At 41.8% G+C, this 14,732-nt stretch overlaps 1 protein-coding gene across 5 annotated transcripts in view; it reads left to right on the top strand.

Moving 5' to 3' along the window:
* The window catches only part of PPP1R12B (protein phosphatase 1 regulatory subunit 12B), a 161,658-nt gene that overhangs the window by 112,436 nt on the left and 34,490 nt on the right, over nt 1-14,732 (top strand). Inside the window, exon 20 of one of the 5 annotated variants that reach the window (XM_030561183.1) lies at nt 9,000-9,228. The exons of 3 other annotated variants lie outside the window; for them this stretch is intronic. In XM_030561183.1, the coding sequence (XP_030417043.1) occupies nt 9,000-9,044 (45 nt within the window). In that variant the 3' untranslated portion in view covers nt 9,045-9,228. Of the gene's footprint in view, nt 1-8,628; nt 9,336-14,732 lie in introns of those variants that run through there. One more of the 5 variants, XM_030561185.1, reaches the window with a different exon arrangement.

The following is a 14,732-nucleotide window of genomic DNA, read 5'->3' as shown; positions in this document are numbered from 1 at the left end:
TTCACCATCAATTATTTGGAGCCCACATCCTCAACAAATGTCAGTGCCTCTCTTTCTGCACTGGAAAAAAGGAATGACCTTTTCTCAGTGGAAGTCAATGGTGGGGTTTATTCAATATATACAAGGAATGATATAAGCTGAATTTTTTGAGGAAATCGTGATATTGAGGCAGTCATACAACTCAGTAACTTCTGATCACGTTACAAACCTACACACCACCAAATTACCACCAGGCACTCAATACAAACAACTTAGTATACTGTCTAATTCAGGAGTAGGCAACCTATGACACGGGTGCCGAAGGCAGCACGTGAGCTGATTTTCAGTGGCACTCACACTACGTGGGTCCTGGCCACTGGTCCAGGGGGCTCTGCATTTTATTTAATTTTAAATGAAGCGTCTTAAACATTTTTAAAACCTTATTTACTTTACATATGACAATAGTTTAGTTATATATTATAGACTTATAGAAAGAGACCTTCTAAGAACATTAAAATGTATTACTGGCACACGAAACCTTAAATTAGAGTGAATGAAGACTCAGCACACCGCTTCTGAAAGGTTGCCGACCCCGGTCTAATTCAATATTGATCTCAATTCTGAGTCTAGTTTTGTGTACCAAACCAGTAACACGTGAATCCAGTGTAGGCAAATGTATATGTTATATCTGTCTCATGACAGATAATTCAGTTTTTACATTAAATTTCCATGTATTTTCTATAACCTTCTTTGATCCCAACATAATTACTTTTAATTTTATTTTATAGCTGAGAGAATGGCTTTGTAGCTTGGCCTATAGAAGGACAACTGCCAGGGCAGCTTAATTTCGTAAGCTTTGGAATTTTCCCACAAAACAGTGGGAATAAATGTGGCTTTAGAATATTCTTGTGAACCCTGATTTTAATGTGGTGTAAAACTAACTTTGAATACAGATTTTAAAAACTTTCCATGAGTCAGAGCAAGGCCAACTGGATAATGTGCATAAGTAAGCGCATCAGACAGTTAGCCTGCACCACTGAGTTCCAGAAATGATAGAGGTGAAATAACATTTTAATAGGGTTGTCGACTAATCGCAATTAACTCAAAGTTAATTACGATTAAAATTTTTAATTGTGATTAATTGCACTGTTACGTTTCAGTTGGTATTGTGTTGCTAAATATTTTGATGTTCTACATTTTCAAATATATTGATTTCAATTACAACACAGAATACCAAGTGTACAGTGCTCACTTTATATTATTTTTATTATAAATCTTTGCACTGTAAAAATGATAAAAGAAATAGTATTTTTCAGTTCGCCTCGTACAAGTACCGTGGTGCAATCTCTTTATCATGAAGATGCAACTTACAAATGTAGGTTTTTTGTTACATAACTGCACTCAAAAACAAAAACAAAAATGTAAAACTTTAGAGCCTGCAAATCCACTCAGTTCTATTTCTTGTTCAGCCAATTGCTAAGACAAACAAGTTTGTTCATATTTGTGGGAGATGATGCTACCCACTTCTTAATTACAGTGTCACCTGAAAGTGAGAACAGGCGTTTGCATGGCACTGCTGTAGCTGGCATCGCAAGATATTTATGTGCCAGATACGCTAAAGAATTGTATGTCAATTGATGCTTCAGCCACCATTCCAGAGGACATGCTGATGACAGGTTCTGCTTGATAACGATCCAAAGCCGTGTCGACCAATACATTTTCATTTTAATAATCTGAGTCAGATGCCATGAGCAGAATGCAGGGGGGTTTGGTACATAACTCTACATTTGTAAGTTCTACTTTCATTATAAAGAGAGAGCACTACAGAACTTGCATTTTATTTTTTACAGTGCCAATATTTGTAATAAAAATAAATATAAAGTGAGCACTGTACACTTTGTATTGTGTTGTAATTGAAATCAATATATTTGAAAATGTAGAAAACATAAAAAATTTAAATAAATGGTATTCTGTTACTCAACAATGCGATTAATTGCATAATTAATCACAATTTCTTAATTGCGATTAATTTTTTTAATCTCTTGACAGCCCTACCTTTTAATGCAATAAACATCTAAATTATATTCCATGGACGTGATTATTGGGTGCCTGTTGTACAGTTGAGCTAGTTGACACTCTTGTATTTTTGAAGCAAAGCTGAACAATCTCAATGGTAGGTCCAAACTAAAAGATGAAATAGCATATTCCCTGCCACAGCCACTTTCTTTGCACCACTCATCCCTTCTGATCACAGCCCTGACCCCCATATTAAAACAATCTCCTCTCCATCCAGAAGTCCTTATAGGATGCTAAAGGGAAAATAGGAGTTACTAAGACCACAGGGCTCTTGATGTAACTTACTGAAAAGGCACATGGCTTGAGGAGCATGCTTCTTAGTTAGGCCCAAGGAAATAATGTTAAAATTGCCAAGTTAAATATTAAAAAAATCCGTCTAAAAGTAAGAATTTGAAATGGGCGACATTACAGAGATCTCAGAGTAGTACACAAAGCTGTCTTCAGTATAGCCTGATCTCAGAAGCTTTATGGGAGTCATCAAGGGAAATAACCTTGTTAATAAACATGACTCTCTGAAATCGGTTCCGGGACAGTCCTCCTCACCACATGGAAATCCCTATAAATAAAATATTAACTCTCGAAAATCGGGGATTTAGGGGATTATTGTATTATATGCTGTAGTGTGAAAGCATCAGGTTTTACCAGAACAGCTGAAAAATAGTTTTATCATAGGTTAGGCTGTGCCAGAATAAATTGGATGGTGCATATTCAGTGCTCATGTGTATTTTAAGCATCCAGGGGTAGGTGGTAAATTTTTAGTTGCCTGTAGGAACTGGAACTGAAGGGCAATAGGGATTTCAAAGCAGTGGTTTGGTAGAGATGGGACAAATGCTAAGCCATTGGTCTCTTTCTTTGAATCTTGCCTACTCTTCAGTGTTTCACTAGTAGACTTCAAATTCTCTTCAAAAAGGATTTTCCCCCTTGTTTCTTCTCTGAGCAATGTTCATGGGTGTTAAGGAGTTGGATCATAGATAATCTGTGTGGGAACATCTTACAAACTGTTTCCTGTTTCCAGTCTGCAACCCATCTCCAGTGAAAAGAGTTCGCAGGGTTGTTGTCCAGAATAGATTTCTTCTGCTGGCTCCATATCCTTTGAAGACTTCTAATTTGCTCAAGGCTTGATGTCCTAGGAAGGGTATTTGTCTTAATAAATTATCTATTGTGGAAGCTTTATAGCTAAAAGATCTACATTTTTCTGTTTGGCTAAGGGCTTCATCCTGGTCTTTCTGATACACTGCAGTGTTGGGTTAGAGTTTATCACGCTTTCCCCGTTAATTATTTGTATAAGTCTCCTATTAATCAGATCCACAGAGTGATTTGTAGGTATTGTATTGTGTTTGTACTCAACTTCCGTTTAGGCTCTTGCCTCTCCCTGAAATACCCTTATAGATGGGGGCAGAAGACTGCATGAAATGGTATGCTGGCTGAAGCGGCTGGGTGTAATTAAGACTGCATTATAGTTATACTTCAGGGATGATCTGAGTGTAGAATCTTTTTCTGTTGCTATACTCAACTGCTTTACATTGTTGTAAATGTCCTGTACCTGTCAGGACTCTCTCCATGAATGGAGTCTGTCAGAAGGGGCTGTTCATGACATTAGCGGAGATGTGTTCTCTCTGAAATGTCTTGTTCTACAGATCACTGTAATTGTAGCTGTGTAAATGATCTTAGCTACAATCAAATCACCATGGAGAACAACACACATAGTTACATAATACAACGTATTGCTGCTTACACATGAGTATTTCAAAACAAGCCAGCAGAACATACAACCAGTCAGGTTGAGGCAGCAATCCCAAACATTGAAGCATCAGTCTCTATCAGAACATGGTGAATAGCAGAACCATGAGGGATGGATAGAGTTAGTTTGGATAACAACACTGGGAAAACTTAAAGGGAAACAATGTTAAAAACTGGGAAGAAATTAGGTAGCTGAATGTGATTACACTTTAAAGTAGTCTCTTGCTCCCCTCCCCTCCCACCACTGGCCACTTTGCTCTGCTTCTCATGGGGTGGTGGAGAGTGATTCTCATGCTGTCCTTTCTAGGCAAAAATTAGGCCTTGTCCAACTAGTGATCAATGGCTCCATGTCAAGTTGGCAACCGGTATCAAGCGGAGTGCCACAAGGGTCGGTCCTCGGGCCAGTTTTGTTCAATATCTTAATTGATGTGGAGGATGGTGTGGATTGCACCCTCAGCAAGTTTGCAGTCGACACTAAACTGGGAGGAGTGGTACACTGGAGGGTAGGGATAGGGTACAGAGGGACCTAGACAAATTAGAGGATTGGGCCAAAAGAAATCTGATGAGGTTCAACAAGGACAAGTGTGGATTCTTGCACTTAGGATGGAAGAATCCCATGCACTGCTACAGACTAGGGACCGAATGGCTAGGAAGCAGTTCTGCAGAAAAGGACCTAGAAGTTACAGTGGATGAGAAGCTGGATATGAGTCAACAGTGTGCTCTTGTTGCCAAGAAGGCTAATGGCATTTTGGGCTGTATAAGTAGGGGCATTGCCAGCAAATCAAGGAATGTGATCATTCCCCTCTATTTGGCATTGATGACGCCTCATCTGGAGTACTGTGTCCAGTTTGGGGCCTCACACTACAAGAAGGATGTGGAAAAATTGGTAAGAGTCCAGTGGGGGGCAACAAAAATAATTGGGGGCTGGAGCACATGACTTATGAGGAGAGGCTGAGGGAACTGGGATTGTTTAGTCTGCAGAAGAGAAGAATGAAGGGAAATTTGATAGCTGCTTTCAATTACCTGAAAGGGGGTTCCAAGGAGGATGGATCTAGACTGTTCTCAGTGGTAGCAGATGACAGAACAAGGAGTAATGGTCTCAAGTTGCAGTGGGGGAGGTTTAGATTGGATATTAGGAAAAACTTTTTCACTCGGAGTGGTGAAGCACTGGAATGGGTTACCTAGGAAGGTGGTGGAATCTCCTTCCCTAGAGGTTTTTAAGGTCAGGCTTGACAAAGCCCTGGCTGGGATGATTTAGTTGCGAATTGGTCCTGCTTTGAGCAGGGGGGGGGACTAGATGACCTCCTGAGGTCCTTTCCGGCATTGATATTCTATGAACAATTTACACTTTTTCAGTGCTAGCCCCACTTGCATTCCAGATGATTAGTTAACTTTAATTGGTATATGTAAAGAGCACAGAACTCAGTGTTTGCATTGGTTTTAGTAATCAAGCTGTGAAGGTCACTTCCAATCACTGTACTGCATTTAAACTCTGAATTCAGAGCTTTTTCTGCCCCCCTCCAGAGGAATATGACCATGAATGGTTATAAATCACTGCATAGGAACAATGCAGTATCAGCATACTGTTGGAAAATGAAGAAACAATAAAGTGCAATTCAGAGTTCTTTAACTCCACCTTGGTGCCTAGCATGGACTACTTCAGACTTGTTGCTGTTATGACACTCTATCATCGTGGTTGCTACACAAGATAGGCTAATTTGAATCATTGTATACTGTTTTGGAGACTCAAACTGCAAGACTTTGTAAGACAAAAACAGATGTGCTAGAGTTCTATGACCATCCATTTAGAAAACTGAAATAGCACTATTGCCAACTGTGAGAGAAAGCAGAGTTTGAGTCAAGACTGAGGAGGGAGAGGATGGTCATGTGGTTAAGGCACTGGACTGGGATTTGTGCGATCTGAGTTCAGTCCCTGGTTCTGCCACAAACTCCATGTGACTGAAGGCATGTCACTGAATATCTCTGTGCTTCCTTTCCCATCTTGTAAAATGAAGGAGTATTGTTTGGATACATGAGACCACTCCCAAGCTTTCCCACTAGCTGTCACTTTGGTTTGCCTGTAAAATGGGTGACTGTCCCTTCAACCCAGTCACTTACCAAGTAAATTTGGTCACTGAGATGTCTTCATTTATTGGGTGGAGAATGAGTCTCTCAAGCAGATGCTGTTCCCTTCCTTCTTAGGGTACCACAATAATTATACCCCTCCTTCCCTGCCCCCCATGTGAAGGCAGTACATATGATGACTGACTGAAGAATTTCTCCAAGTTCTGTATCATTCTCTCTAAGCACTGTTCTCCAAATATACACTTGATATTTACACTCCACAGACATGCAGTTTGCTAAAAAGGTAGCGTATTAGACTGACAGGCAGATACAGAAGTGCCGGAAGAAAAAATTCTTGTTATACTTACAGTAAAATGTTCTGTGATAAACTGCTCATAGAGGTGGTAGGACAAGATACCACACACAAGTAAGTTAACTCCAGGCACAAAGCCACCTCTGTCAATAGCTGACTTCAGTAGAAGTCAGTGTGAATAAGCCCTATAGTGTGAATAAACCCTATTGGTTGCAATGTGCTGCTTCTTCATCAATGCTGGATAAATGTAAGTAGTCCAGTAAACAGATACCTGGAGTAATGTGTTTCCAGTAAGCAACACCATTGTAGGGCTAGAAGCTTGGGAGATCACACATTCTCAAACACATGCTGTGTTTGACTGAGATCCAGGGCCGGTGCAAGGATGTTTCCTGCCCTGAGGTGTCCCACCCCTGCGGCAGCTCCGCACCCTCCGCCCTGAGGCACCCCCCGCCCCAGCTCACCCCTGCTCCACCTCTACCCCGAGCACTCAGTCACTGCTTCACTTCTCCTGCCTCCCAGGCTTGCAGCACCAATCAGCCTAGGAGGCTGGAGAAGTGAAGTAGCCAGGGTGTGCTCGGGGAGGAGGCGGGGCAGGGGTGAGCTGGGATGGGGAGTTCCCCTGTGTGCCGCCCTCCCACCCCCGCTTACTTGCTGCAGATGACCCTCCCCGCGCTCCTCTGCCCCAGCTCCATCCACCTAAATGCTGGCGGCAACTGGGGTGGCCGAAGAGCCGGCCGCCGTGGTCACTGCCAAAGAAAATGTCATCCCCCAAATCCTAGCGCCCAAGCAAACGCCTAGGTTGCCTAAATGGTTGCACCGGCCCTGCTGAGATCCAACTTAACACATGAGAAGACTTTAATGATAGAATCATAGAAATGTAGGGCTGGAATGGATCTCAAGAGGTCATCTAGTACCTCTTTGTCCTGAGGCAGGACCAACTATACCTAGTCTGTTCCTGACAGATGTTTGTCCAACCTGTTCTTAAAAACCTCCAACGGTGTCAATACCACAGCCTCCCTTGGAAGCTTATTCCAATACTTAATTATTGTCATAGTTAGAAAGTTTTCCCTAATATCTAACTCAATCTTCCTAGCTGCAAATTAAGCCGATTACTTCTTGTCCTACCTTTAGCCGGAATAGAGAACAATTGATCCCTGTTCTCCTTATAACAACCCTTAACACGTTTGAAGTCTCTTATCAGATCCTCATTGGTGTTCTTTTCTCAAGACTAAACATGCCCAGTTTTTATAACCTTTCCTCATCGGGCAGGTTTTCTTGCACTCCTCTGGACACTCTCCAGTTTATCCACAACTTTCCTGAAGTGTGTCATCTAGAGATGGACACAGTACTTCAACCGAGGCCCCACCCGTTTATCTCCCACGTCTTACATACAACACTCCTGTTAATACACCCCAGAATATTAGCCTTTTTGGTAACTGCCTCACACTGACTGATATTCAATTTGTAGTGTGCAGTAACCCCCAGATCCTTTCCAGCAATACTACCCGCTAACCTATTGTTCCCTATTTGGTAGTTGTGCATTTGATTGTTCCTTCCTGAGCAAATACTTTGCACTTGTGTTTATTTAATTTCATTTTATTGATCAATTCTCCAGTTTGCCAGGCTCTGTTTTGAATTCTAATCCTGTCTTCCAAAGTACTTGCATCCCCTCCCAGAGCACCTCGGGCATGCTTCATGTGCAGTCATTCAAATAAATGTACGGTTTATGCTTATTTGATTTGGATTTCAGTGGCATTTGCTCGGCCTATCAAGTGCATTTATTCAAATGGACAAAGTGTTTTTTTTCTTTCTTTTCCAGCACTGAAAATTAAAAACAGCTTTTCTAACAGACCAGTCTGTGCAATAAGCCGACTGGCAGGGTGCAGGGCAGTGTGCATGAGTTTGTAGGTTTAAAAAAAAATCCAGGCAGAGGGGCTGTCCAGCTGCACACCTTTTAAAAAAAAAAATTAAAAAAAATGACAGCACCTTAGACGGGCTCAGCTTTGCCTGCTCATAGCTCTAACCAGGCTTTTAAAAATTCCCACTTGTCCTCCAAGTGCTATAGTGCTCTGTGTAAGCCTGCATTCTATCTAATGGTAGCCTGAAATGTTATGTTACCGTATCTTCCTAAGTAAGCAACCTTTGACCTAACTAGCTGCAAAATAGTAGCTTGGAATTTAGATCTTGCATAGTGTTATGACTTTGTGTGACCTCCAGCTCCAAGCTCTTTTCGCCATGGAAGTTTGTATGTTTTCTTCTTCCTACAAGTGGCAGCCTAGATCCCAAGTTGAAAGTGAATCTTTGCCTTTGGCCTCCCTCCAGCATTCTTTGCTGAACAAGTAAGGATTTGGAATGTCAGAAAATAGCAAGAGGGGAGAGAAGAGTGAGTGTGTGTGTGTGAGAGCGTGTGTAAAGGCTTCTGTAATGAGGAGGATGGAACAAAACACAACTTCATCTGGACTGCCCCTTTCTGAAACAGTGCTCGTTCCTGATTTATACTGTTTTGTTTGTCTTAAATCATGCAGCTCTGCTCTGCTGCTACAGCAGAGAGCTGTCGGCAGTGCTGTGGAGTGAAACAGGTTTCTTGCAAAAGCTTCCTATTTGGATAAAACTAGCTATTCCTTTGGCTTCCCCCTTGTGGGACTGGAGGAGTTCTACCTACTGCAGTTATCGGGGGGGTCTTCAGTAATATTCTGGCTTTGGATGATCCATAGGAAACATTCTTTTGCGGAAGACCTTAAAGCAGGCCTTGATTCTGAGGGCGGTGCTGCAACACCCTGGACTGTAATGCAGGTATTCCTTAACACTTTCCCTTCAACTTGAACAGGAAGAAGCATTGTGGGGCAGCGTTTACTACAAAGCTACACTCTGATGCCTAAAAGTATCTCACTGCAAACAGCAGGCTTTTTAAAATTCCCATAACTGTGTTAATGATGAAGTTTGTTTGATCTGACTTGGGAGAAGGAGCTACCCAGCAGCACGTAGCAGAAGGAAAGTGAAGACTTGGACTTCATTGCTGCTTGCAAAAGTGCTGCTATCCCCCTCCTGCCTCGGAGGGACCATGTCGTCCTTGTACACCAGGAGCAAGGAGTTCACCCGAAACAGGAAGTCTCAGTCTGACTCTCCCCCGTCGTCTCCCTCCCCGATTGCAAAGACGCTCAGAGTAAGCAGCATTTTCATTACTGTATTCCATTGGGACCTCTGATTACAGCCAGAGTTTAATGAAGTCAGTCTGTCCACTTGTAGTGGGAGACCTAAGTACATGGTTTGCTTCTCTGCACAGGGTGACAGTATGAAATAAACTCGGGAACGCTCCTGTGTAGCAGCAGACTTGAACCCTGTAAAAAAGTATTTTCTGCAGTCCCCATGTGGTAGTTACTTAGCTGAATGATTAGAGAATCTTTGTCACCCTATCTCTGCGTTTGCTTTCTGTTTTTTTGCAGTGGGCACAAACCCTTGTACGTAAAATGGCTGAAAGATTGCTAGCATAAAGTTTGTAGTGGAAATGAGGAAAAACCTGAACAGCTTGTTAAACTACACTTTGTTTTTTCATGCGCACTTAAATCTTACAAATGCGCTGTAGTTTGCCATGCAACTGGGCTCAGCCTCAGCAGCTCTGTGAAGTGGGACATACCTGAATCATTTTAAAAAACTTTGAAAATAGCCTCTTGGCAGAGATGACTAGGTGGAGGTGTCAGTAATTTTGCATTGTCCCATTCCTTCAAATCGTTGCGTTTGGAGATGACCCCTCTGACAGCTTTTAATAATATGTTTACAATCAGATTGCTAGTGGCTTTGGAGTTGTGTGAAAAATACTCTCCAGGGGTCCACTTTGTTTAGGGTGACCAGACAGCAAACGTGAAAAATTGGGATGGGGGTGGGGGATAATAGGAACCTATATATGAAGACTACCCTAAAATCGGGACATTTGGTCACCCTAACATTGTTAGGTAGGCAGTGTGCCCTTAGTCTAAAGATTTTATGCATACTGTAGTCCAACAGGAAAACTTTGGCTGAAGAGGTGAAACCAATCTCTAGGTAGTCTGAAGTGGTTACAGAAGACTAATATGCACTTGTCTCTTGACATTTTAATGACATAACATCCTCTTCAGAAAGATGGGAAAGGCCATTTAAACCACTGTTTCCTTGTGGGAAACAGTCATTGACACTATAAATCTTTGGCTGTATGCTCTCCGGCTGCTGCTCGCTCCAGCAGTTAAATGTAAGTCTCCAGCACTGGCAATCAGTTCTATTACTGCATCTACTGGGAGCTTCTAGATGCTCATTGCCAGAGCCAGAGAGCTTGTCTGGGAGCTAAGGGAGTATCTATCTTCCTCCAAAGCTGTGTGAAACTGAATGGGTCTTTTTTTAAATGTTCAATTTCTGCAACTGCATCTGCACAGTAAGTTGATCAATTGGCAAAGAGAGGAAATAGAGGGTGGAGAGCCTTTAAATTTTGTTCTTAGCTGAACACTGAAATGAATGAATGTTTGAATACTCCAGTCATCCACTTATTAGAGAAGGTCAATGTCCACATTGTTTCTCAGACCCAGGCTGACTCATTCTCTCCTCTTCAACCTTTTGTGCTGGGAAGCATATAACATGCACATCTGGCTGCAGCTGTCATTGCTGTGTTCACAGACACTCGCTTGAGCTCCCTCTGGCTACCTGACCCATAAGATGCAGAATGATTAGGAACTCCTTTTATTTGGGGTAACCATGAACAGGAGCACAGCCTCTTTGGGTGGCTCAGCTGCAGATCACAGAACCGAGTTAGAGCTTGGCCCTGCTTTGAGCAGGGAGTTGGACTAGATGACCTCCTGAGGGCCCTTTCCGACCCTGATATTCTATGATTCTGTGACAGGTGGCTCAGTCCCTGATCTAGAGTCACTTGCCCCAGCAGAGTGCTCACTGGGGATTGTAACACTGAGAGGATTTGTATGAGGGCAGAAATGCTCTCATAGCATTAGAGAGGCCACTGCTCTTGGTAGAGCACAGGGATACTTAACAGTGAAAAGATTTCAGACTGTAAGTACACCAGCATTATTCCAGTTCAGTATAGGACAGTCAGAAGTAACTTTGTCTCGTTCCTGTAACGGATGTCAATGGTTAATTACCGAAGAGGTTTCAGATGGAGCATAACGGCCCCAAACAAGTTGGCTTCAGCTAACCGACTTGGCCTACTTTGCGTATTTCTCCCAGTACCAGTCCCAGATTTGAAAAAAAAAATTTTTGACAATCTTAATACAGCAGGGACCACTGCATGATCCCCTCGGTTTGTCTAATCTTAAGGCTTTATAACTAATGACATTTGAAAAGTGAATTTATCAGCACCCATACATAATCGGCTTAATGTTCTTCTGAGATTCTGTGGTCTCTCCTTTTGTATTGTGGTACCATGTCACCCAAGTTGTCTTTTCACCCTTAATTTGGAAGACCTCTCCTAATCACAAAACAGAGATGTGGGATCACATAGCTTCATTATAAACTTTTACAAATAATAAGAAGCGAAACATACTGCAAAACACAGAGCATCACTGCAGGTACTGAACGACTGCAGAGGTAATTCAGGATGAATCCCAACACTTAGTTATCAGCAGACCTCTATGTCAGCACATTGTGTTGTGGTGTTCAAGATCATCCATCGTCCTAATTCCCTAGGCACATCAGAGTTGTTCAAGAACAAGTAATCCTGAAATGTTTTTTATTTTTTGTTTCATATACTAAGACGATTCACAACAGTGTTGGAGTGGGAGTAGCCAAGCAAATCCTATCAAACATACCAGAGTTAACCACAGCTCACCTCCATGTCCCAGCTTGCCAAAAGAAAATTAATTAGTTGGTTTTACTTTAATTCAGGTTTTGGTGATCTAAATTAACATCCAGTTGGCATAACAGTCCAAAGCTTCCAATGAAATAATAGTGGGAATTGTGTGGCAGCAAGAAGCAATGGGCTTAAACTGCAGCAAGGGAGATTTAGGTTGGACATTAGGAAAAAGTTCCTAACTGTCAGGGTAGTTAAATACTGGAATAGATTGCCTAGGGAAGTTGTGGAATCTCCATCTCTGGAGATATTTAAGAGTAGGTTAGATAAATGTCTACTAGGGATGGTCTAGACAGTATTTGGTCCTGCCATGAGGGCAGGGGACTGGACTCGATGACCTCTCGAGGTCCCTTCCAGTCCTAGAGTCTATGAGTCTTCATAGGGAAACTTTGTACCAGATTCCTTCTCCCCCAACAGAACCTTCTTCATATAAAGTATTTGCACCATCATGGACAAGAGTTTGTTCCAGGAGAGCTTTATCACAATATCAAGGGGCTGAATATTACACATGTGGAAAACCTGCGCAGAGCAAGACAGGCAAGGTTGGAAAGGATTGGGGTTTAAAATGTTGGCAGTCTAATTTGAAGTCTTTTAAAGTCCCCAGTATGCTCTTCAAAGGCCAAATGGCCCCCACCTCTTTTTGTCCTAGAGTTTAATCATGTCTTCCAACTCTCTGGTACCTGCTTCTGTGATTTTTATTTTTTCCAGGAATAATTACCAGTTAGCAAGGCTTTTAATGTCCAGGGATGCATATCCTCCCAAACTGCTGATTGAGTGTATTCAGCTTTTTCAGGTATTTCCTTACCTGTTTTTATCAATAGTTATTTTCATTTATAAGGTCCTTGTTACTTTCTAATGGTCCATACAGCTTGTTCAAGACTGGCTGCGAAAAAGCATGTCGGTAGCTCAGTGACTTCAGATCCATCAGTTATATTTGTGCCCTTCATTGAATCACGTGGTAGATTTGCAAGGCTCCTCTGAGTCACCTTAATGCTGGTGCTAAGTCCCAGTATTGGGTTTTGATGTGATGTGAATACTGTCAAGTCATGCTGATGGATCCAGTTAGCTCCATCAGGGTATAAAGGGATGTCAAGGTTCCCTCCCCACTCTGAACTTTAGGGTACAGATGTGGGGACCCGCATGAAAGACCCCCTAAGATTATTTTTACCAGCTTAGGTTAACAGTACGCTGCCTTCCAAGCGTTAACCAAATATTTAGGAAGAGCCACTTGGAACTCTGCCTTCCCCCAAATATCTCCCAAATCCCTAACCCCCTTTTTCTGGGCTGCTTGAGACTATCCACTCACCACTTAGTCTTAGTGAACACAGATCCAAACCCTTGGATCTTAAAACAATGAAGAATTAATCGGGTTCTTAGAAGAAGAATTTTAATTAAAGAAAAAGGGTGAGAGGACTACCTCTGTAAGATCAGAATGAAAGATAATCTCACAGATAATCCAATTCAAAACACGGAGGGTTTCCATCTGGGCAAAACTTTAAAGTTACACAAAGAACCCAAATTTATCCTCCCTCTTATTTGCAAAAGAACTGTCAAACAAGAAAATAAAAGTAATCTAATACATTCCTTCTCTAAATACTCACTACACTATGGAAGTGAGATGGCTCCTTTTTTCTCTGTCTCCGGCAAAAGTGCACACACAGCACACAGAAAAGACTTTTTCCCCCTTCCAGATTTTAAAATATCTTGTCCCCTTATTGGTCCTTCTGGTCAGGTGTCAGCTAGGCTATGGGAGCTTTTTAACCCTTTACATGTAAAGGAGGAATTAACCCTTAACTGTATATTTATGGCAACAGGGATGAGTGCTTTTCTGAGGCCACAGGTCCTGGAGTGAAAGTCTAGAAACAGACAGCCACAAGGAACAGATAGATTGAAGCTATTCACTTATTTTAACATAAAACAAAACTCTTCTTCCTTGGTGTATGTATATTTGTTCCTGTACACCAGTGAACATTGCTCAATTCCAATTCTGCTGCTCCCCCACAAAGCTGCTGCTTAAATGACTGAATAAGGAATTGCTTCACATTTAGTCACTTTTCCGATTCCGGAGCATTGCACTAGCTTTTCCATGTGACTTTTCATGTATAACTCGGCTGCATCTGGAAATGGATTGTATTGGCCTTCTAGCTACCTGTAATCAATCTATCACTTGAACTGCCACTATGATGTTCCCTTACCCCTTATTGGTGAGAGCAAGGAAGGAATAATGGGAGACTTTCAGATGAAGAGTCTGAGTTTTATACCAATGAGCAAAGTCTAATAGACAGAATTCTAGTCTGGTGTAAAAGTTAGCATGTTCAGAAGCTTGTTTTGCTACCGTAGTCAGTGATTGGTTGCAGATTGGAACTCAGCATCCTATCTCAGATTTTTAAAATTCTCCATTTAACCTGCTACCATTTTTACCGCTGATATTTGCTGCTGAAGAGCCTGGTGGTTCAGTTTTAGCTGTCAAGCAGCTTGCATATAAACTGGACATTTAACTTTCATGCTTGAGTTTGTTTCCGTTCCTGTTACCCCAATCAGAAGACTCCTCCAACCTCTATATTGTACTGTAGTCCCTAAACAAAGTAACACGATGAAATGTGCACCAGTTGCATCTTCACTGCATGTCCACACATTTCAGTGATAAGTATATCACTAGTGGCAATATATGTATTGTATCAATTTTTCACTCATAAAACAAATTGTAAAATTAAGATTGCTTTTGAATGCCACAAA

The sequence above is a fragment of the Gopherus evgoodei genome, chromosome 4 (assembly GCF_007399415.2).
Source record: "Gopherus evgoodei ecotype Sinaloan lineage chromosome 4, rGopEvg1_v1.p, whole genome shotgun sequence".
NCBI lineage: Eukaryota > Metazoa > Chordata > Testudines > Testudinidae > Gopherus > Gopherus evgoodei.
The sequence above is the reverse complement of the archived record's forward strand: the minus strand, read 5'-3'. Positions and strand labels throughout refer to the sequence as shown.